Source organism: Opisthocomus hoazin, chromosome 1 (genome assembly GCF_030867145.1).
Source record: "Opisthocomus hoazin isolate bOpiHoa1 chromosome 1, bOpiHoa1.hap1, whole genome shotgun sequence".
NCBI classification, from domain to species: Eukaryota; Metazoa; Chordata; class Aves; order Opisthocomiformes; family Opisthocomidae; genus Opisthocomus; species Opisthocomus hoazin.
The window spans coordinates 37432931-37460230 of NC_134414.1; the positions used below are offsets into that span (position 1 = coordinate 37432931).

Here is a 27300-nt window from a genome sequence, read left to right on the forward strand (position 1 = left end):
TGCAATCGTAACCCCATGTATGAAAATTCACTTTTTTAGCAAGAACACAGTAAGAATATACGGATGTTTACACGCACACAAATACACTGAATTCCAAATAAACTATTTCCAAGTAAGATTTCTTTTTTACTTCAAATTTCAGCAAATAATCACACTCTATGCACAGACCAAGACTATCTTCTGAAGAGCAAAACATGAGAGTCACATGTACCTTTCTTCGCCAAGAAAGCATTGCCGCCTTCTCAAGGCAACTCTCTTCGATAACGGATTAACCTGCTCCTTTCATTGTGTCCCGATGAAGCAATCAAATAAATGAAGCAGACAGAAAAGAAGGGACACTTTGAGGGGAAGGCTTGGTGTTACGAAGGTCAGTGCTAGAGCAGGTGGTTTTACCTTCTCATCTTGGCACACGTGCCCAGGCTGCCCCAAATGCCGCCACCAAAGCTTTTCAACCTGTGGCTGCTCTGATGCACAGAGCAAAATCAAACTCCGCGAACAGCTCTGCGTGGACTTTCCTCCTTCCCTTTAAAGGCACATAATGGTAAGAAGGGACAAGGGCCAGGGTAAGACAGGCAGAATAGGACCTCCTGTTTGCTTTCTGTTTTGTGTAGAGAATAGCCAGAGCATGGTTCCTAATTGCAACCCCCAGCGTAGCCTGCATAGCCCCATGAAGACTATTTTATCACATCCCTCCCACCTAGTTCATCACAGCTGGACAATCTGCATCCAGAGGACACCAAGACAAAAAAAAAACCCCACCCAAATCATTTAAGCCCCAAAGCCATCCCATGGGGGAAAGTTACAGCCCCATATTGCATGGGGAAATTCAGGTGCTAACAGCACTCCTCACAAGCAGACATACTACTCAGCCAAGCCTGAGCTTCTAAGCTCTGGTGGCTTGGGACGCTTCCGTCACCACCATGTGTCTTCCCAGGGTGCTGCAACCTGATCTAGCCCACAGCCACTGTCATCGAGGTGGCATTTGGTGCTGGTGGCTCCCCTCGTTCAGACGCCACCACACACAGGCAGAGCACGCTACATGCTATGTCTAACTTGACTTTCAAGTAATTCGAACCCCTATCTCTACCTCCTCAGAGGGGGACTCAACCCCCAGAACAGGCACAGAGAGTAGACATTTTTTGCTGAGCCTGCCAATGAACAATTCTGTAGTGGAAAAAATATGATTCTTTGAGCATGACTCATAGCTCGTGAAATTTTGAAAGAAGGGACCCAGATTCTTCAGTCAGTTCTGGTTTGGAACTGACAGCTGTTTGGTGTAAAACATGAATGGAAAGTCCTCCTTTCCAGCTAAATGTCCAACCCTTGATGATGTAACCCTACTTGAAAGCAGTGGATGCATCTTTGGAGCCAAATCAAGACTCCATAAAATTCATTGTAATTGTTTCAAAACAGTCAATTTCTGCCTCAGTTTTCTTGAGTGAGGTACACCATGCCCAGCCCGCAGGTTCTGAAACCTAAACAAAATGACTGAAATACAGGGACAGGGGGAAATAAAGAAATCACAAAGCTGATTTTTTTTCTTAGAAATGTATTTTGTAAGAAAACAATATTAACATAAAAAAGAAATGTTTATTATACAGTATAAAATAATTGCTTGAATTCAATTCAGTTCCTTACAAAAAGAAAAAAAAGCCTGAGGATTTGTACGAAGCCTCAATTCCTACAAGTTTGTACTTTGCCTTCTGTGATTCCTACTGCATGAAGGAGCAGCTTTTCCCCACATCACCCTTAGAGCACCCAGACAAACTCCGAAAACCTCCCTCACCCCTTCCCCAACAGGTTGCTGTTCCCTGCCCGGAGGTGCTCTAAACATCACCCACAGCATTTGCAGCTTCCTTCTACGCCCCCCACACCCACCCTCAGGTTCCACCCACCCACCTCTTCTGTGGCCAAGCAACTATACAAGCGACACCACACGCTGCAGCTAGCTAGGAGCCTCTCTGTTACTATTTTGTTGGCTAATATGAACAGTGGCCAGCCACTGACAAATAAGGCATAATGGCTGAGTTGTTCTCAGCTGTCTGTTGTCACCAAACCTGTACTAGTATCTCTCGACACTGCCAATCACCCACCAAACCTGGCAGACGCGGGCAGAGTTTTCGAAGGGGAGACGAGGACAGGCAATGCAGTGACAAAAGCTTCACTTTTTTCAGGAAGCTAAGCTAAAGAAGTCATTACTCAATTGCAGAATATACAACTTGCAGGTTTTGTTGTAGGAAAATATGCCTGTTCAGTAACTATAAATACCCCTAATACATTTCTGTGGCTTATTAAGTCTTAATTTTTTTCAAAAATAATTTTTTTAGCTAATACCAGCTTTGCAATGTCAATTACCCCCCAGGTTTGAAAGGTACCCAGTGACCAGCATTCTGGTGTAATTATTCATGACATTGGTGTGATTGCTCCCTCCCACCCCAAGAATACTGACAAATTTAACACAAATCTATTAAGTTAAAAAGAACAACGATATATATTACATTTGCTAATTGCAAACAACCTCTTTTAGCTGCAATTTTTCCCATTGGGATTAAAAAGTGCACCAGTTTAACATGTCTGTACATTAAAAACAGTTTAAAACATTAAATATACAAACAGCAAGAGATTTTAAATATTTTGTATCAAATACTATAGGACAACATAATTTACTTTTTTTTACACAAAACATTACACCTGAAATATAACTTTAGATATTACAGAATATAAAAATACATACTTTTTGTCTAAAAAACGTCTTTGCAGGTTCTGGCACAACGTAATACTTTAAAGGCACACCGTGTTTTGGCAGTGTATTTGCAATTAACTGCGCAACAATAATAAAAATGACCTGTAATTAACTTTTAGAACCGCAAGGCCAGACGATCTCCCTTCTTCCTGGAACAGCCCTTTTAAGCCAGCAAAAACTTAAGTTGAAGCGTTCAGGTGTTCTGCAACTCATTTCTGCCGCAGCCTGAGCTCTCCAACACTAATCCAGCAAAGCAAGAGCAGGCTTAACTAAGCATGTGAAAAGCCACATCAAATGCAATGGGATTAGTCATACTTTCACAATCTGCCATCTCGGGGTCAGAACGCTCAACCCCGAGCAAAACTGAGCCCTAAATGCAAGCCTGGAGCCAAGTTCTGTCCTGCCCTACGTTGGCGCCGAAACTAGTAAGGGTAGCACAGGTTCAGAAGCCAGGGCAGAACTTGGAAACAGAAGTTCGATAATACTAATTGCTCTGATCTCAACTACACCAACGTAAAAGTCGTAATGACACTCTGGTGAAGCCAGTGGAGGAGACATACTAAGTAAAACTGCTATAAGACTGAGTCAGGAGAACTATGTAATTTTGCCCTTCCGTGCATTTGTGGGACTCCCTCTGGAGTCAGCACAGGGCAAAAACGTGTCTTTAGAGATATATGGCTTATACAGACGCAACTGGGTGGCTAAAGATTTTTGGTTCTGTCTTCAAGTTGTTTCTGGAACACTAAAACCCCAAACAATTTTCAGCACACTAAAGAAATATTCAGTCTAAATCCCTTACTTTAAATGCCCCAAAATAAGTTGCCTCTTGTGATGAATCCAGGAGCAATGGGTTTGATACCTGGATACTTATCATTTCACCAGATTTTAATTTAAAAAACCCTCCTACATGGACAGAATAAAAATGAAATTCTGAATTCCCTGACCAGTATTTGGTGCTTCCTCCCTTCATCAACACATCAGAGCGCCTTATTTTAAGGTTTGTCTTTGTCATATACACCATCAGCTGAAGCCCTCTTTTAGTCAGGTTTCCTGAAGTTTCATGATGTCTAAAACAGATGTTGGCATAAAGGTAGTAAAATCCGTCTTGATTAACAATTAGCTTTCCATCACTGAATGTCATATTTGATAAGTTTGCCTGGCCTTTGTCATGATGCCAGGATGTGAGGTTCACTTTGCGCGTTCCTGAAGAGAGGGGAGAAAAAAAAATAATTATTTATAAACATTTAACAAAACTCAACATTTCGAAAGCAATCCCCAGCTTTCTAGAATCAATAGCAACTACCATTATATAGGCTCAAGTGAATATTGGACAATTATGACAAAAAAATCATTAAAAATTTCCTTTTTTCATCATGTATTGCCATATTTGGCTTGCTATTTATAACTGTCTGCCCCTCCACCAGAACAGCTGCTGGGCCGCGGTACACAACATTTACGTGGCCAATAGCCTGATGACGCTAAGCAATCGCGCAACAAGCTCTGTATAGAAATTGCATTCCACCTAAAACTCTACTCAAGTAACAAATACTTGAGAGGAATTTGAAAAGAAAGGTTGCTAATGAAAAAACAGCAAATCTTGTTATCAGTCTTTCACCTGTAAGTGTCTGCAAAGCATAACAACAAAATCTGAAAACCAGTTAAACTGTTAATTCCCCAAAGAGAAAGGTTACGAAACCTTCCCGTATTTTATGGTCTTGCAACTGTAATGGTACAAAGGTAAACATATTTTCATTTGAGAACACCAAAAAATAAAAGAGAAAAAATCAGTACAATTGTGCATCTTTAGTACTACACAGTAAGTTGCCTGGAGTTCAGATAGCATTTCAAGTGTTTATGATGCAACAAACCTTTTTATGCAAAAACAAGGTTTAGAATTCACCCAGTCCTTCCATATACCAGAATAAGGCTCCACAATCTGGTTTAGTCATGTCTTGGATGTCAAGAATAGTGGCCCACAGCACAACCCTAACGCATTGATAATTATACAAATACTCACAGCTTGGCAATTAGGGCTACTCGGAAGGTAAACTCTGATTCTTTGTCCAACATTTAGTGGAAAGTCTTGGAAAAAGAACTTTACGAAAGGATGCATGGCTCTTTTTTGCCTTTTTTTTTCCTTTTCTTATTTTTATTTATTTTAAAGTACCTTAAGTTTCAAACTAGAAACAATGAGCTGATATTCCATGCTTGAAGGAGAACTGAAGATCCACAAATTAGGAAAGAAAATTATGATAATATTCTCTGTCTCTCCATAGAGTATCATGTGTATGGGAATCAAAACATATGTATAACAGTTACCAAGTCTGACTACCAAAAAGGACAGATTAATAGAATTAACATATGTAAACAAGCGTTATTGAATTCCTTCTAACAGGTACACGTAAGCCTTTTCAGCTCTGCCTGCATGACGGTGGCCTGGTAAACAGGAAGCTGTCCCTTATCTGTTACCGTGACTGAATGCTCTGTGAAGAGAACGAAAAGGAGCTGAGAGACTGGAGATGTTTTGATTACTTTCTCAGCTCAACACTGTCACTGAAAGCTAACTTCACATATACAAGCAGAAATGTCCCCCAGCAACCCTGGACTGCAAGGCACCTCCTGGGTGTTAGCATCAAGTATCCACATTGCATCATCTCTTGGAAGTTGCAAGCTGGTCAAATCCCAGATGTCATTTCACATAGATCCTGGACATTAGGAAAAGGTTCTTTGGACACTCCGAATAGGTTCTTCATGAAGAGGGTGGTTGGTCACTGGAACAGTCTCCCCAGGGAAGTGGTCACAGCACCAAGCCTGCCAGAGTTCAAGCAGCGTGTGGACAATGTTCTTAAGTCATATGGTTCAGCTTTAGTTGGCCCTGCAAGGAGCAGGGGAGTTGTACTCAGTGATCCTTATGGGTCCTTTCCAACCCAATATATTCTGTGATTCTGCTGCTGAGGGCATGCTAAGAGACAGCCTGGCAGGAGGTCAGACAGGCACCGAGAGCGAGCATTTGAGTCTTCTTCCAAACCTGGTCACATTTGACACTTCAGTTTATTTTTGGTGACACCGTGTTAAGAAGCACCCTGCAACACCAGCCCAGATAGCATTGCGACTGCAGCACGTGTATCACGTAGAGGTTTATCACAGTATTTTCTGTCGAGAAGCATGCCCTGCAGCACACATCCCACAGTCCCTTCCACCTCTCCAGCTTCACCACCATTCTATTATAGCACCCACCTCATCTCACAGCCGCTGCCTGCCAAAACAGAGGAATAGGCAACAGTGGGAGGAAAAGATCCCGCCGAGGCCCATGGGCATGCCCACAGAAGAAACAGCACTGTCCTGAGAAAGTCACACAGGCCCTGACCCTTCCCAATACGCACAAGCCACTAAGACTCTACCATTCAGTGTAATACACTGGGCATCACACAACAGATGAGAGTCGGACATCTTGTCCTCCTAACCACTAGCAATTTTCAGACTAATTCCATTTGTTCCCTCTGAGACACCCACAACAGTGGGTCCACACAGGCACCAGAAGACCTTAAACCTTAGGCTCCCAGTGCATCTAAATGCCTGCCTGGAATATTCAATACCTTCTTCTCCCAACATCAAACCAAAACAACCTATTCCCACCAAAATTTTCACAGCATGTGGCAGGGCCCAGTGCCCTCTCCTCCAAGCATCTATTGAGGCACACGCCAGAACCATCACTCTCACAAGTGTGCTGCGAAAAAGCCCCAGGTATATTTGATTAGTTAAAAAGATGCCTCCTGGATTTGTTTGTGCAGAAAGACGTGAGGGGAAGTAGGGACAGGGGAATTCCAGAGCCATGAGTCTTTCGTAGCTGCCATGGGCAAGCAACTTCTGCATGCGAGAGAAATACTTTAACAGTAGTCCAGAACAAAAAGCTTCTGGTCTTCTTCCACAAAGACTTGAGCAAAGCCCAGGCTGCCAGAGGCAGATCATAAATAGTTGCTCCCCTATGGCTCCAGTACAGCCAGGTAGAAATTAAGTCAAGAAAAATTATGCAGAGAAGCTGTGTTCTGTGCAGTGCCTCAAACTTCTGAAAACCATAAAATAAGAAACCATCTTCGGGACACGAAGATCTGAAGTCTCTTAGCCTGGAATTATTCACCTGCAAGAGATGCCGAGACAGGGGTACCAGAGTACACCTCTGAAGGACTGGGGATAGCTGAGGAAGTTGTAGAACTTCTTGTGCAAAGTGTTAAGTCTGCCAGAAAACTGCCCCAAGGAGGCTGGGCTACCTTCAAGGTGAGGAGCATAGGCAAGAGATCACTGCTTGGATCAGAGGAGAGGCACCTCAGAGACATAGGACAGGAATGCATACGTATGATGGAACAGTAAGGCATGCTGGCATGCTGTGACCAACTGGTGGCACACTGGGTAGTTGCTAGGCAGATTTTATCTAACTGGCAAGTAAATTTTTTAGTTGCCATTCTTCATCAAATAGCAACTTTGAAGAAATCCTTAGTAGGAACACATGATTCTCTGCTGAAGAAGCGGGAAGAGAGAAAATAGGTGCCAGTCGCTTGTAACTGAGATGCTGAGATGGACTCTGGGTGAAGTTTGCTCACACTGTTTTGGTGTTGAGGGGAGTATGCACCATTCATCCACGGTCAGGTAGAGGGACAAGCCAAGAGATGATGGAAGATGACCCTACCTGTTTCGAGCAGGGAATTAGCCTAGATAACTTCTGGAAGTCCCTTCCAGCCTAAACTGTAATACTATGAGAGTATTAACTGAGGCAGATGGGCATCTTGCCATAATTCAGAGCTTCAGAAGACGTATGCCACTGCCAGCAGCACAGCACGAAGATTCATTGGTAGCAGTTATGCCATGCAACCTTTAATGGAAGGAGTGAGCAGGCTCTCAGCGCTTCTGGTGCTAATACATCCAAATCTGAAGACACCGAAACAATCAGTACCGCAAAACACAGGCAGAGGAGAAAACTGGAGCACAGAAGTGCCAAATCAGCTGTCCATATATAAGAAACTCTGAAACATAACACAAGCCATGGGGCAGTCAGTAATGCCGCAATACAGTATCTTCTTTTTACTATTTACTATGGAGCCATGAAAAAAACAGCACAAAGTAAGTCATGTTGACAGAGAAGGAAGGGGTCAGAGAGATAATGAGTAAGATAACCTCCCGGACATGGTAAAAAGCATTAAGAAACACTCAAGATAATACACAGTTTTTCTGGTAACTGAAGACAAATCAAAACAATGTCTTGGATATTTGGAAGCATGAACTAACAGAACCAAGTTTCAATAAAATTAATAAGAAGGAAGATGATGGGAGGGGAACAGAGAAGAAACTAGCTCTGTATTGATAATTTTTTTGCATGCTAGTAGCTTTCAGGTGTAAATATAGCCTGAGGGAAGGACCAAAGCACTGTTTGCTCTGAAAAACTGTTTTGGAGGCAAAGGGCAGCTAAGCCGAACCTGTGGCTGTAAATAGCTCAGAATACTGCAGCATTTCCTTAGACAGCTAAAGGTATCAATTCACATCCCAAACGATATATTTAACATTTATATTTATTTCTGTTTGTGATTTTTCTCCTCTAAACTGTGACTAATTTCTGTAATCAATTTATAAATGAAAATTCACTGTTTTCATTTAAAACCTAGGTAGCATTTATAGTGAGCTCTGGTAAGAAGCAACCAGCAAGCATCCAGCTTTAACCTAAGGCAGCAAACCTAAAAAATACACACAGCAAGCCAAACCACTACGGCTTCTGCAGCCAAATGATGGGTGGGGACACCAAGATCTGGGAAGGGTTATTTTCCCCCCCTCCCTCGCACTCCCCCCAGTTGCAAAAGTCCATTTGGGGCTTGATATTATTGTGAACCAGGTAAAAGGAAAATATTCCCTCACAGACACTGCTCAGTGCCCCTTCATGAAAGGTGTTCAGTGGCAAACTACTTAAAATAAAACCCTGTTTGACAGTGATGAAGACCGATTCCCGCCCCCCCCGACATTGTTTATTTTGGGTCAGAGTGATGACAGTAGAGAACCTTAAAATACTAAGAACAGATCTGTCCAGACTCACAGAGGGCATGAAACAATTTAGACGGATTTCAGACACATAGGGTAAGGAATCAGGGGAAGAAAATAGAAATTGCCATTTGCAGTCAGAGGGAACAGGATGGGAGAGAAAAACTCCTGGCGACCCTCAGGCAAATTCTTCATCCTTTACGCCGTCATTAACCTCCATGCCACCCAGCCAAGCGGGTACTGCCTCATACCAGCGAGCATGATACTAGAATGCCTCACAACCAGCAGATTCAGGGTTCCAGCTACCCATAAGGATGCAGCCCCTTACTGCAGCAGTGCCCACAAGGACCACAGAAGCTGTGCTCATGATTAATATCCTGGCAATGCTCTTCCAAAAGAGGCAGAAGCCGTATGTGCCAGATCAGGGGGGAGTATGTCCAACTCACACTGGTAACAGGCTGATCTGCTCCTAGGAGGAGCAAAGCAGCTTGTCATCACAGGCACTGTATTTCTGAGAATTCCTGCAGCTTGTGCTATTAAAAAAAAAAAAGGGAAGAGAGCAAGCAAGAACAATGCCTCCCTTGCCATTACCCACAGATGTGCCACGTCGCTCCCTAGAAGGTTAATGCAGTGATGCACAACAGTAAAAATTATCAGCTGCTAGCCCTGATAAAAATATAGTCTACAGCAACATCCAGGTAGACAGCAAATAAATTTCCCCACAGGAAAAACTGGATTTCACAGTGCGTGTCACTGACATGCTCCACTTCTATAGAGATAAGTGATCTGTCTCTATGATTAGCAAATTAATTGAATCCTTCCAAAGACAAAATGCTAAGACAAGTTTACCAATACTCCATCTTCTACTACTGACCTATGTCAAAAGCCAAAATCTGACTGAAACAGAAGCTTGTCAGTAGGCATCTGAGCTAATAAAAAAGCTTGTAGAAGTTCTGACTGCCATGTGACAAGCTGCTTAAGCTCTCTGCTTATAAAGCTCTGGATCTTAGCCATGCCAAAGCACTTGAGCAGAGAAAGAATCCTATCCCTCCAGGCAAGCTAACCTCTTGTGTACAGAAGTGCTTTGTCTTTAAGTAGAGCAAGTATTATAACGAAGGCTGCTGAAATCTCAGATTTGAAGCCTCAACACAGCATTCCCCTTTGGTTTGGTTACATAAAACAGAAAAGCAATGTACATAGCTCAATCAACAAGTTGTTCAGCACTGCATAATGTATACATCTTCAGAGGAAGACGACAGTGGTGATCAAAGCCCCCTCCTATCTTGCGATCCTCTGACAGCTTCAGAATACTTTGGTTTACTTCTACCACACCAATGATGATTGTTGTGTTGAGAATATAGAGAAATACCTCAACTGACTCTGCCCCATGGCAAAAAAGGAAACAGTACTAAGATATCTTAAATTTGTAAGAATGAATCTTTTCCTCTGGAGAGTGTTCCAAGGCAGACTTGCAGCTTGTTCCCTCACATTGTTCTAGTGAGATTTTCAAAGCCATCCAAAGATACCTGTGGGTAGAGAACAAGCGCTCATGCAAGATAAAAGAACGTATCCTCTTACCACAGGGGCAGGCAAAAGCCACTGGAACATTTTTTCCTCCTACTCAATAGCTCAGAAACATACTGCATCCAAGTCAACACACTGACCAGAAACCCTGTGGCTCAAAGTACAATGCTATGATCTTTGATCTTCCTGCTACTGGGCTAGATGTATGCAGAAAGACCCTTGTGAAGCTTTGGCATGTCTGAACATCAGGAAGGCCCTGGGAGTCCTAATGTGAAAAAGTCTTTACCAGCCCTGCAACATAATAATGAATGGAATACGACAAAATCTTTTCAACATGCCATCCGCAGCAGGGAACACTTGCTATAAATTCAGCCCTAATGCTACGAGAGTGCAATGTACCCACAGAGGGCACAGAACTAGCAGGCAAGTTACACTAATGACATTGGGACTGCAGCTCTAGGTTTTTCAACACCTCAGAATCAAAGATGTGCTTCCTTTATGGCAAGTTCTTACACTGATGGGACACCTGACATGCATGTGTGTTGTGTATTCACATAAGATTCTCAGCTTGCAGATCCACCCTGAGGACAAATGCTGTGCCACCCAGTACAGATCCAACTACACTTCAGCACACAAAAGGAATGTTGCTGTGAATGTTTGAATAGGTGCATGTAAGACATTCTTGAATTTTACAACAGAAAACAACACATTTCTTCACCTGACAACAGGACAAAAAAAATCTTAGACTCAATGGAAAGGAAATATCTTGCAATCTTCAAGATCTGGATTCTGGCCAATCTTTGTGCTGTTATATCCTTGTATGTATGTGTGTATGCATACATCTATGTGTATGAATACCTACAGCTGGTGTCCAGTGAGTGAAGAACTCCAAATGGGCCCTACTAGCCAAAGAAAAGAAGAAACTTCAGAGGAGAGCATCCAATGCATATCTTCATTCCTCACCTGAAGATAGCACAAAGAGGCAGGCCAAGCCCTCAGAGCTTGATCACAAAAACTGGTCATTTGAAATGGAGGCCATTCAGCACATAACAGAGATGCAAGACACCTGGGGCAAAGGGGAGCTATCCTCCTGTTAACGTTACCCCTCCTGCCCCTGAAGCCCTTTAATTCATCCAATTTATTCTCATTCTCAAAAGCCAATTCTGAAATCCCAGTCTGTTGCTGGTATTGCTGAACTATTTTCATATACTTCACTGTTTAATGTATTGGAAGTATTCATTTAAAACTGAACTTACCAGATGGAATATTCTTATCATCAATAATAAGGTGGGCAAAAGGCTGCTTCGCAGGTTTGTTTCTCTTGTACAAATCCATTCCTAATGCCTCCATTGCAGCTAAAAATAAAAGAAATGCATTAAAGACAAGTCTAGTAGAACTAAAATATTTCTTATTCAAAAATCAGCACCTACCTTTTTCTGGTCTTGGTGGTGCTCTTCCCACAACACTCTGGACTTCCTAAAACGAGAAAGAGCCATTGCTTTGATGTTGTCTTGGTTCTGTAATATTGTGTATTGCAGGTATTTTGCACAATTACAACACTCTGTGTGTATGTATACGTGGGGGTTGTTCTACCCACAGTATATTCAGATGCCTGAGATACATATTCTCATATTTGCATAATGTATACCATGAACACACAGTTTAGCTGCCACAATCAAATTACCTCCTCTGTCCAACACTCCTGTTAAAGGTGGACAGGAATGATGGTGTGTATGATGGCTGCACTATTTATTGAAGTAGTGGTGAGAAGAGTTTTACAATCTTTCCTACTTATTGCACTCAGAGTATTTCTCCAAATATAACATAACAATGACTGCTAAGAATGCATCACATAAAACAATGGAGTTTATGAAACGACTTAATTAGTTGGGGTCAAAAGGTAACAAAAGAGGCAGTTCTACACAGGGACTAAGTTCTACATAGGGACTAATGTGTAATCACACTAACAACTACTGAAAGTTAAGCTCTGAATTTCATTTGCGATGAGGTAAATGAGGTTAATGAAAACCTCAACCCCTCACACTTGACCACTAACAGGGGAGGTTGCAAGACTACTAGGCTTCATATTCAAGGCTTACTTCTAACAATGTATACAGGAACTGAAGGATTAAGCATTTTCCATGCCTGTACTGGGCCAAATGGACTGGGTGACAGAGTCTGGAAGTATGCTTCCTTCAAAACTGCAGATTAATTTTAACATGAATGAAGCCCATGTTACCCAGAATCAAGAACATCACAAGTAACAGACAGCAGGCACCACAAAAAGCCTTGCTTTTAATAATCCACACCTGTCTTCCTCTTGAGAAAACATACAAACAGCAGCTTTCAAAAATCTAAGCAGCCTGTTCTTGTTACAAGCCTGGACTGAGTCTTAGTAATATTAGGTTCAATCCTCAGTTCTGTCCCCTATTTCCCCATGACTCTCTCTCAGTTTTCTAAAAAACAGGGGTAATATCCTACTTGCTATTCAGAATACCTCATACCATGGAGCCATCAATAAGATGTTTATTAAAAGGAAATATTTTGTTGAAGATAGCAAATCATATCTCATCTTTGAAACCTAGGAGTGGTCCTTTGTTTTATCTTTACGTCACACATATTGCTGGTCGTCTGATTCAATACCATGTATATACAATGTGCCTCAGATTTGGCCAGATCAGCAATGTTCCACTGTGCTGTCACTCACTGCAGTGTTTTAGAATTTGAAATCCTGCACTGAGAACACCTAAAGTCCTGCTTTTTTTGCAATTTTGCAGCCACAGTGAAATCTGTAACACCTTAGTTGGTGCATTTATTACTCTCACTTTCCCCTTTCAGTAGGTGTTTAAATGTTAAACCAAAATGAAAAGCCACAGCAGTACGGAAGTTGTAGTATGACTATCAAAGCGTAATGCTTCAGCAGAGATATGCTGATTTTGCAGATAAGAATCATTAAGATGTTTTCTGCTGTAGAGACGAGAAGAAAAGCAGAAGAATCACAACTTCAAAGGAAGCAAAACTTATGTCCACCTCCCCCAGTTACATTCACTTCCCCTCTCTGATCTTCCTACTTCAATGTCAGTTCTAGAAGCATGAAAGTCGAGCTCAGTTCTAGGAGCTGCACACCAGCATCAGTCTCTTGCCACACTTGGGCTCTAACTTCATGAGAAGTAGGAAGATAACAAAAAGTTGCAAGTACTAGATACTGCAAAGAGTAGCAACAGCCTCTGAAGAGAACAGGACATAAGGTAAAAGACATTGGGATACGGACCACACTCTCAGAGATTACTGCACCACACCTACTCCTAAACCCTTCCCTAGAGAGGGCAGACTCCTTTCTTTGCTTGCTTTCTTAACAGAAAGTCCTCAGATGTGGAGTCTGCTTTCGCATCCTTTACTTCTGGGGGACGTGATAATCTCCTTGTCTGGGGAGTCTACTGTGCAGATCCACGAAGAGCTATGTACATTTCAATCTCCTATTACCTAAACCAGCACTAAAAAAAAAATCCCATGGTTGTTACCTGCACAGCCCTTGAAATCCCCGAACTGGCCAGTCGCTATCCTCCTCTTAGCCTACATTTTTCTTAGGAGTATAGAGTTCTGCTTCTGCACATTTCCAATGATGCTCTAGCTTGAGCAGCCAGGTACCTCATCTTCTGAGATCTAGCAGCCTGACTCAGCTCATCTTCCATGCAGAAAGTTCTGTAGTCCTCATGAAATGCAGTCTGAGCTGCTTGCTTTCTAACTGTTGGTGGTGCTGTTCATCTGCAACATCACCACTGGGTAAGCAGAACAGCTACGCAGGAAAACCTGGGTCCACAACTCTCTCTGTGCTGGTGGCCTTGAGCCTACTTTCCTGCTCTCTGGGAGCACCTCTGCCAGGAACACTCTCCTGTACTCCTCTTGAAGCTATGCTACTACGCAATTAGGAATGCAAGTGGCATTACAATAAAAGGGAGATTATAAGCGTGAGCCCAACACTAACACACTGAGACGAGCTGGAGACTGCCTTGTGTTCATTGACTCTTCTGCATGCTTGTCATTGGATTAGAAGTGGCTAGCCCGTGGCCAGAAAACAGAAATCCTCCATCAGCCAAGTTCTCCAAACGCCAGACTAGTGTCAAGTTCTTTACTTGATTCTGACCATCCCCACAAAATTTTGACATTCTTTTCTGTTCTGCTATACCAGGCTTCCAAAAGGAAGTCGAAATACATGAACTAGTCCCTAGATAACAGAGATGGAGCTGTGGGTTTCTTCCTGAAGAATAAGTAGTTCAACACTTCTTTTGATTTGTTATTTCATGTTTTTACAGTTCCAAGGTGCTGATACACAACCTACCTTAGAAAAGCATTTGAGCATGTACTTGCTTCTGACCCTGAAGGACTCAAGGACTACATTTTTCAGTGCATGTCTGAAGATATCCAGATGTCTAAACACTGCCTTTTAGTAGGATTATAAAAATCCCCTGGTATCCTTACTGCAAGGAATTAAGAGCTAGAATTTTCCAAATCGTTAAAGTATCAACTGTATTCTTTAGCATCTTGCTCAAAGCAAGACTAAGCGTCTCATACCTAATCCAACATACACTACAACTAAGAAAGCAGAAACAGCTCAATAGAACCTGTCACTAAGACACTGCTATAATGGCATGAGAACTGCTGACAAAATATTGCCAGTGACTTCTCTTAAGACTGCCACCCACAGAACCATATGCACTACCAAGCTGTTGAGTTATTTTTATAAAATTGTACACAAAAATCACACCACTCTAGTCTTACGATAAGCTGCACTTGTACACCTTTGCGTCATTTGCTCACTGCCCACCAAGTCAACTCTGCTGGCCTGCTTCCCACATTCCAACCTCCTTCACACAGCCACTGTTTAAACAGACAAGCAGTCTGTCACAAAAATGAAAAATGAGTCCTCCTTCACCCAAAAAATTTGAGAGGCCGTTGGGAAGCTACAAAACTTTCACATTTTAAAAGCTAAAATCATGCTTTAAGTGCCTGGAAAGTTGGGAACTGCTTTTTCCTCACCCACAGCAGGCTGCAGATTTTAACCCTTAGCATCTCAGCATCCTCAAAACAAAAACAACTCCTGCTCTTCAAGTTATGTCCAATGCTGAGGATACAGAGGCAAGGCTACATTTGAACACGTGACGTTTGTGAATAGTTTTTCCTCTCCTCTGGCTCCTACAATATCTCAATATCTACTTTGAGCAGCTATAAGTAGCCTTTTGAAAACAATCAGAAGAGAACCTCCCTGGACATTCATGTATTACTTCAGCTGCAATCTTAACGCTCCTTTATGCAGTTGTTTCTTCTACTACCCGAGTGCTTTAAGTCCAGCTAACACCAGGAAGAAGTATCTGATTATCTTGCCGGAAATTCAGCAATCTGAAAGAATCCTAATCAGGAAGGAAGTCAAAAAGAAAGTACATGAACCAATATTCATCAGAAGCGAGTTTAGAGATCAGGACTACAATTTCTATCCAAAGGAGTAGTCTATCACCTGCAGAAAAAAGGCATGTAAAGATTGTAGGACAGAAACTGTGAAATTTTAACAACTTACAGCAATCACTCGTGAAATCTGGACTTTGCCCATAACTACATGTACTGTAAATGTCTGCTAAGTGTATAGATCTCTTTATAAGTGCTGGAGGTCTAGCAAAGTATATAGACCTCTTTGTAAGACCTAGCTATACAGATGTCTTTACAAGACCTAATCTCTTTAAATGTCTGCTAAGTACACAGATCTCTTCATACGACCTGGAGGTCTAGCAAAGTATTCTGTTGCATGTGAGAGACTAGTTTACGCCTGAATTCCCCAGGCTGCTAGAAGCTGGGAGTATAGCCAAGAAAAATTACTTATGAATTGACCCAAGATATGTTTGTAGTCCTTTCTACTTCAGGCTCATAACGGACTTCATAAGAACTGTGGTTAGTGTATCTGGACTGCCAAAAGGTTTGTAGGGTTACACACAAAAAAAATTAAGCAAACAGACAGGCTAGGAAAGTATATTATTTGTCTGCTTGAAAGTTCATATGCAATATTGAAAATGTGTTTTCTTCTGAGTCAGCTGCTCCCTAAGCACTTTGGGGTTTTTTTTATCCTGGAATATGTTAAGGAATTCACCATTAGACTTTGATTAAAAGAAAATCTTTAATTCTTATTTTTTCAGGAGACAAATGTTTCTGCAGCCCTACTACACTGGTTCTCATAAGAGCACTTTCATTTTCAATGTCAATCCCTACTTTAGATTTAAGCACTAGGTCTACAGGTGTGCAAAGAAAACAGATGAGAACCAGTGCAGTAAGCTAAAAGCTGTAACCAGACCATAAACCTGAGAAAAAGCAAGTTGTCTATTTTCATTTCCTGAACAGCTTGAATTGCAAAAGACAAAATACTGAAAAATCAGAAAACTTAAACGGTATTTTAAAGTGTTCCATTTCTGCCACTTCAGATAAGGACACTGGTTCTTAAAAGACACACAGGTTACATTCTCCCTCAGGAAAGTGAGCCTTCAGAGGAGCACAGACAATAGGAACTCTCTTTCAAATCACATTAGCTGCATTCCTACACGTAAAGGACTAACACCACTGGAAGTAAGATTCAGCTGCATCTCTACCCTTCATTGTAGCAGAGTCAATGAAAGGCAGAGCTTACAGAACGTGATAAAGTATAATTCTGCCTTAGCACTGTTTCTTTCACTTCTCTGATATACCGAAAAGATGCAAATGCAGCCCCAAGCAAGCGTTTTCCTATCCTTACTTTTCTCTTTGTTATCAGTATATGGTGACAAAGCATCCAGAACACTGACACAGCTGCTTAATACATTCTGTTGCATTCAAAGGAATTTCAGAGTCTGATTACTTTGGCAAGTAAAATTTTATTGTTCTCAAACTGATAGTCATCAGCCAAAAAAATTATCCTTACTCACTACTTATCTTGGCCACGGACATTGCAGCATTTAACCTCCATCCAGAATGGCAGGATATGCAGCCTCAAATAAAGCCAATGCCTTTGTTGAGTAACCAGCAGCGAATGACCAGAATACAAGGCTTCCCATTCGCTTACTGTAACAAGCTCCTTACTCTGTCACGGGAGCTGCATGAACGAGCAGTCTAGTACCAGCACACAACACAGAAGTTGGTGTAAAGTCAGACAGTAGTAGTAACGGACAAGGTAAGCCAGGAAAACCAAATACTATGGCAGACATCCACCTTCTAAATAGCTCATATTTAGCACTGAAGACTATCACGAACATGCAAAGAGATCAAAGGCAGTAACTGCAGTAAGAGGTGACTGTGACACATATCCAGCTTGCCTAGGCTTCTTCATTAGGGCTCACTTCTTTAGCTGACTACTTTTGCTATCTGTGTTTGGGAACAAGCTCTCACTCTCAACTGCTGGGCAAAGTAGTTCTTCTGCCAGTGTGGAAATAGTCTGCACAGAACATAGAACCGGTAAAGTGAGCAAAAAGATAAAAAGGAGATACTATGCCTCATTTTGGGCAGCAGAAAGAGTAAGAAGGAGAAACGAAATGTTATCTCCTCTGTCTTTCAGGAAATATTTTTCTTGTTGACAGTCTTGACTCAGGAGAATCTTGTCAGAAACACAGTCAGGAAGATTGCTTTGAAAAAATGTGGAACTGTTTTTACATGCACATCCGAAGTGCTGGCAAAGCTATACAAATATTAGGATAAGTGACTACCATTTGGGCCCATCCAAATGTCAGAATGGCCAATCAGCTAACTGCAATCATAGTTTTCTCAATGCAACTTTGAGTCTTCCTTTCTTAAAAAAAAAAAAAAATGTGTTTGAATACAGAATTGGTTAACCGCTACCAGGTTCGTGAACAAACACCATCTGATGTCGGATGCAACTTCGGTTATTATTTGAACACCAGGAAATACTTTATAGAACTTACCTCTGAATACAGATGTTGGAAAAATTGTTGTAAGTTCAACAGCAGCACGAAATAAAGGAACACACAGTCTCTCTGCCACTTACCTTCTGCACAGCTCTTTGGAGAGCCTGTTTCATGCTTCTACATGATTCTGGCACTAACTTCGCTTCTTGATTTTCAAAGGACGCATCATGCAAATCTGTATTTTCTTGATGTCCAAAAAGTGTTCTGACACAGTGTGCATCTTCTTTTGAAATTCTAGTAGGGTCCATCTGAGACAAAAACACAAGCACAACCATAGTCTGCGTGCCAGACTTCTAGATGGTTGAAAATTCTCTCGGACTTCAATGCTTTTAATGTCTCTTGAACAGACACTTCACAGAATCACAGAATGGTAGGGGTTGGAAGGGACCTCTGTGGGTCATCCAGTCCAACCGCCCTGCCGAAGCAGGGTCACCTACAGCAGGCTGCACAGGACCTTGTCCAGGCGGGTCTTGAATATCTCCAGAGAAGGAGACTCCACAACCTCCCTGGGCAGCCTGTTCCAGTGCTCCGTCACCCTCAGAGGGAAGAAGTTCTTCCTCATGTTCAGACGGAACCCCCCGTGCCTCAGTTTGTGCCCACTGCCCCCTGTCCTGTCACTGGGCACCACTGAAAAGAGCTTGGCCCCATCCTCCTGACACCCATCCTTCAGATATTTATAAGCATTTATTAGGTCCCCAAAAATGAACATGTTACATCATTTGTTCACACGAACATAAATTCAACTTCCTAACTCCAAAAAAGAACCAAGTTAACGTAAAAGCATAAGGTTATGATTGCAGAGGTGAGTTGCAGTCTACACCAGCCAGGCAGCCACCCATCAGGCACACACTGCAGAGAAACATTTGTTGCACAGGTAGCAACACCAAATGCTGCCTCCTCCACCACCACCCTTCTGCCAAAGTCTCCAGATGAGAGCTGTTTGCCCAATTCATTCAAACTAAAGGCAGTCCCTGTGACCTGGTTGAGCTGTCTCAGTTATCCCTGCTTGGAACGAATCAGGTCAGCAAAAGTTCACCCGAACATCAGAGGATGCCACAGCTTTGAGCAGAGGGGCAGAGATGAGTTACAGAATGGCTTGGAGGCAGCAAGATCTTCCTGGGATAGCCTGACACAGCTGAATCCAAAAGAAAGCCTGTGTGTACCCATTACAGCTCTATGAATTAAGGACTAAAAACTACACTAAGACTTCTGAGGTCAGCTATGCAGTGCAGCCCCATTAACTGTTCAAGCTGATCTAAACCAGCACGTCTGTGCCCTCACCTTCTTCACCACAAAATTTCATTGCTGGTTCTCAATCTCTTCTTCTAAACCAGTAACCTGCGAGGAATTTTAGCTGATCCAATTTCCTGAAAGATTAGCACCCTGAAATCAACTCACTCCAGGTATCAGACAAGCATCAGAGCCAGTGGAGGGACAGGCATAGAAATGACAGAGCAGGAAAGCAACACTAGCCTTAACAACTGTAAAACTGCACCCTAGAAGCATTCTCTCCCAGTATATTCCCCTAGCATCCAGAACTCAGAAAATCAACTGTAAACTGAAACAAAAAGCACAGCACAAAATGTTTAGCAACAGCTGCTAAAAGGCAGTTAATACAGAATGGCCTGGGCTGGAAGGTACCTCTGGAGGTCTCCAGTCTGGCCCCCTGCTCGAAGCAGGGCCAACTTGCAACTTAGGTCAGGCTGGTCAAGGCCTGGTCTAGACAAGCTTTGTGGAATCTCCATCAATGGAGGAGACTTTCAACCTCTGAGCAAACTGTTCTACAAGTTAACCACTTTTATTAGGTAAAAACACTGGTTTTGATGTCCAGCTACAATTTGTGACTCTGTCTCTTGTTTTTGCTGTGCACTTCTGAAGAGCCTGGCTCCTTCTTTAAGTAGCTAAAAACAGTAATTAGCTTCCCTCACCTTGGTCTATTCTTTGTTAGGTTCAAAGAACCCAGCTCTCTCTCAGACATTATGGTCCCCACCTATCACAGTGGTCTTCTGCTGGACTCTCTCCAGTTTTTTGCCATGCCTCTGGTACTGAAGAACCCAAAATAGGACCCATTATTCCAGGTGTAGCCTCTTCTGTTGGGGTTGTTAGAGACCTGAGGGAATTAGGGTCTTCAAGATCTGGATATCTAAGTCGCCTCCCCTCCACATACATCACAGGATAGAAGATAGAAAGCCACAGCAAATAACTGCCAGTATATACTCATTTTTATCAGTAATTCTACTACTGAGAGACTATTATCCCAGTTTCGGATTTATCTTCCAAAAAGTAGACAAGAAAACTAGGTTTTATAACACAAAGATCATGAAATTTGTAAAGGCCTGAGCGTCCAGCACGACAAATCATGCGTAGCATAGACTTACAGCTATCACCCATCAGCAATCAGTCAAATGTGTCACACAACACCGTGCCAGAACAGTAACAGCATATTATATGGAAGCACTTACTCGGATTACAGTTTATCTGCTGAAGGCTTAAGACACAAAATCAGCATCTCTGCACCCACAGTTAAAAGACTGAAGACTTAATGGAAACAGCGTAACTGATAGCTTCAGCAACTTAAAGCTGTGCAGCCCATACGGACAAACTGCAATTCTCTAGAGATTTAGTGTTTGATAAGGTGAAGCTCTACTCTTGGGACTAGCTAAGATACCTGATTGCCCCTACCTTTTTCGAAGAATACCTAGTCCTTACCACATTAAACCATGGAAATTAGCTCACTTGTCTGAAAAGGCGTTCTCAGAAATCCTGCATCTTCCATCTTTATACAGAACATTTACTGAGCTACTGTAAACAGACATTTCCAAGCACTGAGACCAAAACTGTGGGCAAGAAGTGATGCACAGAAAAACTTTCAAGGACTTGTTTTGAGAAAAACTTCTAAAGAGCCAGATGAAATACCAGAATGGTCTACAGGAAGCAGCTTGCTAACTTGCAAGGCACAGAGACCTTCAGCATGGAGTCCTAAAGATTTAATACCCGGAAGAAACACCGAGATGCAAACAAAAAAATGGAGAAAGCTTTATAACACGTTAAACAAACTAAATATCCTAGAGAAACTAACCTCTTTAAAGAGAGGAGTGTCTAGCTTATTTTTCCTATGCTACTATTGTGTATACTTCTGTTCTGTCTGACCTTGGCATCAGATCAAATCTTTTGGTGCCCCTTGATTTCCAGCATCTCCCATCATTCTAGTTGATTTCCAGCATCTCTGAACTCTTTTCACCTAACTCAGGGCAGCCAAAATGAACTCCAGCATTGTGGGTGAGACCAGATGCATTTACAGAATTCAGAACCAATTTACCAATCTTAAAAAGATTCCATTTGGTTTTAAAAGATACAAAATATTCCAGCCACCTTTATCTATTAAATGTTGCTTCGATTGTGAAATGTTACAGTATTATATTCTGTACTTACTCCTTACAATAAATGTTTGATGTTTATACTTGCACTTCTTTGCAAACTTAAAACAATTTCCAGATTATCAAATATCACTTTGCGCTCTTTCTTCAACCAAGAAGGGGCTCTTCCAGGCTTCCAGAAAGTCCTAATGACCACCAGCAAGCTGTTTTCTGTTAGCCACTGCCCTAGAACGCTCACAAAACTTCAGCTGAAGTCTGGAGGGCAATTGTTTCAAAACACACTGCACTGAAAGTTGGAGTTCTGCAGATGCGTGAAGTGACAATAAGAATCTGACTTCCAAGTCCCCATTTATCCAAGCGTGAATTCTTCAATACGGTAGAATACTTAACATTAGTACAGACTTTTCTTTTCATTGGAAGTGCAAATAATCTTGGAACTCTAGGTTAAACTATGGGAGTTAGCCTTCCAGCGTCCACATCCGCATTTGAGCAGTTCCAGCTTCTTACACCACCCTCCAGTTCAGTCAGGGTTAGACCAAATTTCTGCTCTTTTATGATGTAATTACGTTAAGGAAATGGGCCAGAAAGAAAAGTTTAAACACATAACTTTAGGAAACTATACTTTAGCACTTACCAGTGAAAGTTCAATAAAATACTTTGCTCTCTCACCTTGTGCAGTGCATGAGTCTCTATTACGTAATAAAGACCAGCTGCTTCAAGTATGTAACTATTCCTTCACAGCATTTTCATCGATCACGAGCAAATATTCCTCACAAAGTATAAGCAAAATAAACACTTAAGACCAAAACATTTTGGTAGCATTTAATTTCTTGGATTCAGAAAGCCAGAACATCCTTATGCTTTTACATTACAGAAAACTATTACGAGACTACTGGTAAAATTCAGTTCTTAGCTTTTTTCTGCTTTTTACACAGCTCATTGTCTCACTTGCATTGCACTGCATTATTTCTTGTCCACAAACATGTGTTTACCCGTGAAAATCTAGTGTCAGTCTTAGTTATGTGTCTTGTGAAATTCCAAATGCTTAAGCCACAAAATAAACAAAACTAAGGAAAAACCAAAACCTCAACTGTTGTCTCAGCTCATACTGTGTCATGATCCAGCCCAAATGATTTTATGTAAATACAGATAAAATGTGTATGGTAAAACTGAGTCAGAGTTTGCTCAGCCTCTTAGGTAGAGTTTTAAAGAGTTTGTAAAATAAATAATTCCTTAATATCAGCTTATACAATCAAACCTTGCCAATTCACATGGTTAATTCACCAACAAAACCATTCAAATCTTCTGATGCACAGGTTCTATTATTACCTTCTCATTATTTTAACAAAATACACCACAACACTAAGTTCTGTTATTAAAGTACAAATTTAGTCAGCTGAAATTTGTACTGAAAAGTACAAATTGAGATAGCTTAGTACAACTAAATTTGACAGCAATCTTTTCGAAAGAAAGAGGTTTGATCACGTCCCATATAAGTAAAACAATCTGCAAGATGGTTAACTAAGACTTAACTTCTGCAGGACCTACTATAGTTTTCCATCTACCTTATTTCACAGTAACAAATTGGTGAACAAATGGGGATTACTACATCTTATTACTGTGAATTATATACTTCAAAAGTACACTTGTTTTTCAGTGATGGCAAACACGACATTTTCTCTATTCGAAATTTTTCAGGCAATGACTTCAGTCAAGTCTACATCTAGCTACATCATCTCTTTCAGACGTTTCAGAAGTTCAAGTTCACAAAGGACCCCATCCAACAGCATTACTCCAAATCTACAGGAACAAGAAACCAGCACGAGAATTAAGCTGCCAAATGCAGAATTACACCCGGACTACGTAATTTTTTAAATCGCAGAAACAGAAGAAAAACAGTCATTATGGTAAGAAAGCTCTTTTTACCCTTTGTTAGGCATTGTGTGAAGCACTGACTTGAACACATCAGGAAGAGTCCTTAATAAGGTGGGGGCAGGGAAGGTAAAGGGAATGGAAACACGGGGTTTTCAAAAAGTATACTTTGATTAGTTGTTTTGATTGCAACGGCTCTCTAGCCTGCTAATCAATGTATAGCTGTGCAGTTCTACGAGCCATGTTTTGACAAATATGTCTTTTCAAGTTCATGCAGATCTGGAGTGAAAAACATTTCTCTGCCGCAAGCTGAAGTGGGCATTAATCTATTTCACTGTCAAGAAAACAAGTAGATTTAAGCTACTTTATAATGAGGCCCAGAAATTAAACATCACTCTTCTGAAGCACTCAGGATATGATTAACTAAGTACTGTGTTGCTGTTCCATTTTGTTTTTGCAAAAAAGGCAAACACAAAGCCATTGTCAGTAAGAAAATACGAACTGGTCTGCATAATAAATGATCAGAAGCTTTACTGTATATTCGATAAGTCACTCATCTGCTTAAGTGGGTATACAGTCGTGCAATGTCTGTTTTCAGAGTGCACATTAAGAAATCCAGTCTGCTACATCAAGATCAAGCGCACCTACCTAGAAAGTAAACCGAAAGAAACCAGTTTCCACTGCCCACTGACTTTAAATGAAAAGTACACGCAACAGAAGCACCACTTCCACGAAGGCAGTGAGACCCGTATTAACAGAACTAATTAGCATCTGACAGAAGAGTCGAGCAGAAAGCTAACACCGAGCCCCAAGAAGCAACCAGCCAGCAGCCCCCCACTTCCTCCGAGAGGGCTCAGCCGCGCCGGGGTAAGAGACATAGCAGCGAGCAAATCCAGCCAGCCAGCTAAGCTGTTTCCAAGAAGCAGGCTCCTCTTCCCTCTGAAAGCCTAACCGCCCGTGGTCTCATCTCCCCCACAGCAATACCTCCCCGCGCTCTTCTCCAGGCTCACGGCTGCCTCTCCCACAGCGTGCCCCAGCAGGCGAGGGGCCTGGCAGGCGAGGGGCCTGGCAGGCGAGGGGCCTGGCAGGCGAGGGGCCTGGCAGGCGAGGGGCCTGGCAGGCGAGGGGCAGCTCTCCCTCCGAAACCAGCTCCCCAGCCACAGCGGGCACCGACGGCCACCAACGGCCAGACCGCGCTCTGCAGTGCCCCTGCGCAGTCTGAAGCACAAACGATCCCAAGTGGTGGTGTGCGGTGGCCTTTTTTTTTTTTTTTTTTATTTTCCCTAAAACACATTTCTCCTCCTGGTGAAAGATTAATGGCAGCCAAAGACCTCAGTCACGTCAAACTGCTCTCCGGTGAAGAACTCAAAGCCGACCACTAAAAACCAAAGCCCCGCAAGACTTCAGGTGAAGGACCATGCAGCAGCTTCCCGAGCCAGGGACCCTCCAAGCCCAAACTCGCTGAGAAGCCCCGTGCCCCAACGCACACCCCGAAGGCTGGGGCACTGCCTATAACACCTGAGGGTGAGCAGCTCCACCGAGCAGGGGACCACAGAACGCTCTGGGTTGGAAGGGACCTTTAGAGGTCACCTAGCCCACCCGCCCTGCAGCGAGCAGGGACATCTTCAACCAGACCAGGCTGCTCAGAGCCCCATCCAACCTGGCCTTGAACGTTCCCACGGCACAGGCCGGGCAGGGCACCGGGAGCCCTCCAGCCCGACCCCCTCTCAAAGCTGCGCCAACTTCAGAGCCAGATAAAGGTGTTCTCTGGTGCTTTTTTTGTTATTATTATTATTATTATCATCATCATCATTATCATTATTAATCGCCTCAACTCCACCGACACGAGGACCTTCCCCCCTCCGCTCAGCTGCGAGGCGGTCGCTGCCGCCCCGCCCGGCCGCTCCCTCGCCCGCCGCCCGCCGCCGAGGCGGGAAGGGGCCGCCGCGCCGCCCTCCTCGCCCTCAGCCCTCAGCCCGCCGCCGCCTCCCAGCGCCGGCAGAGGCGCCGCTTACCTGGGCTCGGAAGTAGAGGAAGAGGGCGACGCTGCAGACCACCTGCCCCAGCCCCAGGAGGACGAGGGCGGCGAGGAGGGAGCGGGAGGCGGGCGGCGGGTGCGGGTGGGCCGGCGGCGGCGGCGGCGGCGGCGTTGGCGGCGGCGGGGCGCTCTCGTGGGCGGCGCCGCTGCCCAGCTCCTCCGAGCCGCGCAGGTACTTGGTGTAGTCTCGGCTGGCGCGCCGCATGGCGCCGCGGGCAGCTCCGCACCGCACCGCTCCGCTCGGACGGCTCCGCAGGCGGCTCCGCCGAGCTCCCCCGGCCTCGGCCAACAACCTCGCCGCCCCGGCCGGGCGCCTCTTATAAACTGGGCGGCCAATCAGCCCCAGGCGGCGTGCCTCTGCCCCCCCCCCCCCCCCCCCCGCCACTGCCTCCGCCACACACAGCACCACCGCCCCCTCCTCCCCTCCCCGAACAGAGACCGGCCCGCGGCGGGAGGGTCGGGGTCGGGTCGGGTCCGCCCCTGCCCCCGGAGCCCCGGCCTCCACCGCCGGGCTGCTCGCCCGACGATGGCGGTTTGGGCTGCTCCTCCTCGCGGAGCGGAGCTCTTCGCCTGCCCCCCCCCACCCCCCCCCACCCCCATGAGGGAACAAAGTACAGGCAGCCCTGCCTCGGCCGGCTCCTGCGGGCCGCCCCCCCTCACCCCGCACCCCAGCTCAGCCTTGTGAGGCAGCCGGCAGCATACGGAGGGTCCTGTCCCCCCAAATCCCGGGGTGCCTGGCAGCGGCGCGCACCCCAAGCGGGCCTCTCGGACACCCCCGGGCCCCCTTGGCGGGGCCAGGTCCTCAGGAGACCCCAGGTCCGGCGACCCCTCTGTGTCTGCACTCCTCGCTCTGAACTGGGCACGAATGGCGTTGGCTGGCGCTGTCCCGAGACGGGAGGCCTCCTGAAGGACTGGGGTAAAGAAACGGCAGAAAGCTCTGCTGGCAGTCGGTTGGTGCCGGAACCGGATCAGAGCCCCCCCATCTCCCCTCACGCAACCGGTCTGCTCCGGAGGTGTTGCATTGCTTGGTTAGGAACGGCATCTTCCTGCGCTCCCCACACCGTGGCTGACATGCCGTACCAAAACCTCCTACTAACAACGCCATGCGACGGTTTGTAGGCACTTTCCTTGTCATGGTCCTCTGGGGGTCCCGTTTCAGTCAAGTCTCCCCTTCATATACTCGCTCATTCAGGGTTTGTCTATTTATAGTCTTTCCCACTTACATGTAGTCTTTCTTCCCTCTGGACTTCCACTCATCAGTTTATCTACACTTTTGGAGACACTTTGTCTCTTCGGTAGATCCGTCTTCTGTGCCTGACTAGTCCGCTTTGTGGAAAGCGTTCTCCTAAATACTATGAAAGTTCTTGTTGCAGAGCCAGTGCGGGTATATTAGGTCTGTAGCCCTGTAAAATTCAATGGGGAAATGGTCCAGGCATAAAAGCAAGTGAGTTGAAGTCCGGCTCAGGTTTTGAGGAACATGGGAGTATGAGATGAAGCCATGTAGGTCATTTTGACTGTAGAAAAACAGTCTAATTTTTGACTCTTGATACATGACAGAATGTCCTGTTTAGGTCTGCCTAAGCTAAGGAGCTGAGAAACTTTAACTCCCAAACAGGTTGACTGAACCAGACGTGATTACGTGCTCCAGCAAATTAAAGGAAACTGTCTGAAATACACCAAACCACCATGCAACAAATTACTATCAAAATAAACTGATACCATTTAACGCTGGACCCAAACAGTGCAGTAACAATTACTTCACCAACAGTGAGACACATCTGAGAAATGATG

The 27300-nt window shown here is 43.9% G+C and overlaps 1 protein-coding gene across 1 annotated transcript; it reads right to left on the reverse strand.

Moving 5' to 3' along the window:
- Positions 1–2657: 2657 nt before the first annotated feature.
- Positions 2658–25714, reverse strand: TNFSF11 (TNF superfamily member 11). Its single transcript, XM_075432491.1, has 5 exons — positions 25487–25714; positions 18303–18470; positions 11719–11764; positions 11545–11643; positions 2658–3946 (listed from the first exon to the last, which is right to left on the reverse strand). Exons 1-5 carry the CDS (start codon positions 25712–25714, stop codon positions 3525–3527), a joined length of 963 nt encoding a protein of 320 aa, XP_075288606.1. The 3' UTR covers positions 2658–3524.
- Between the last annotated feature and the right edge of the window lie 1586 nt (positions 25715–27300).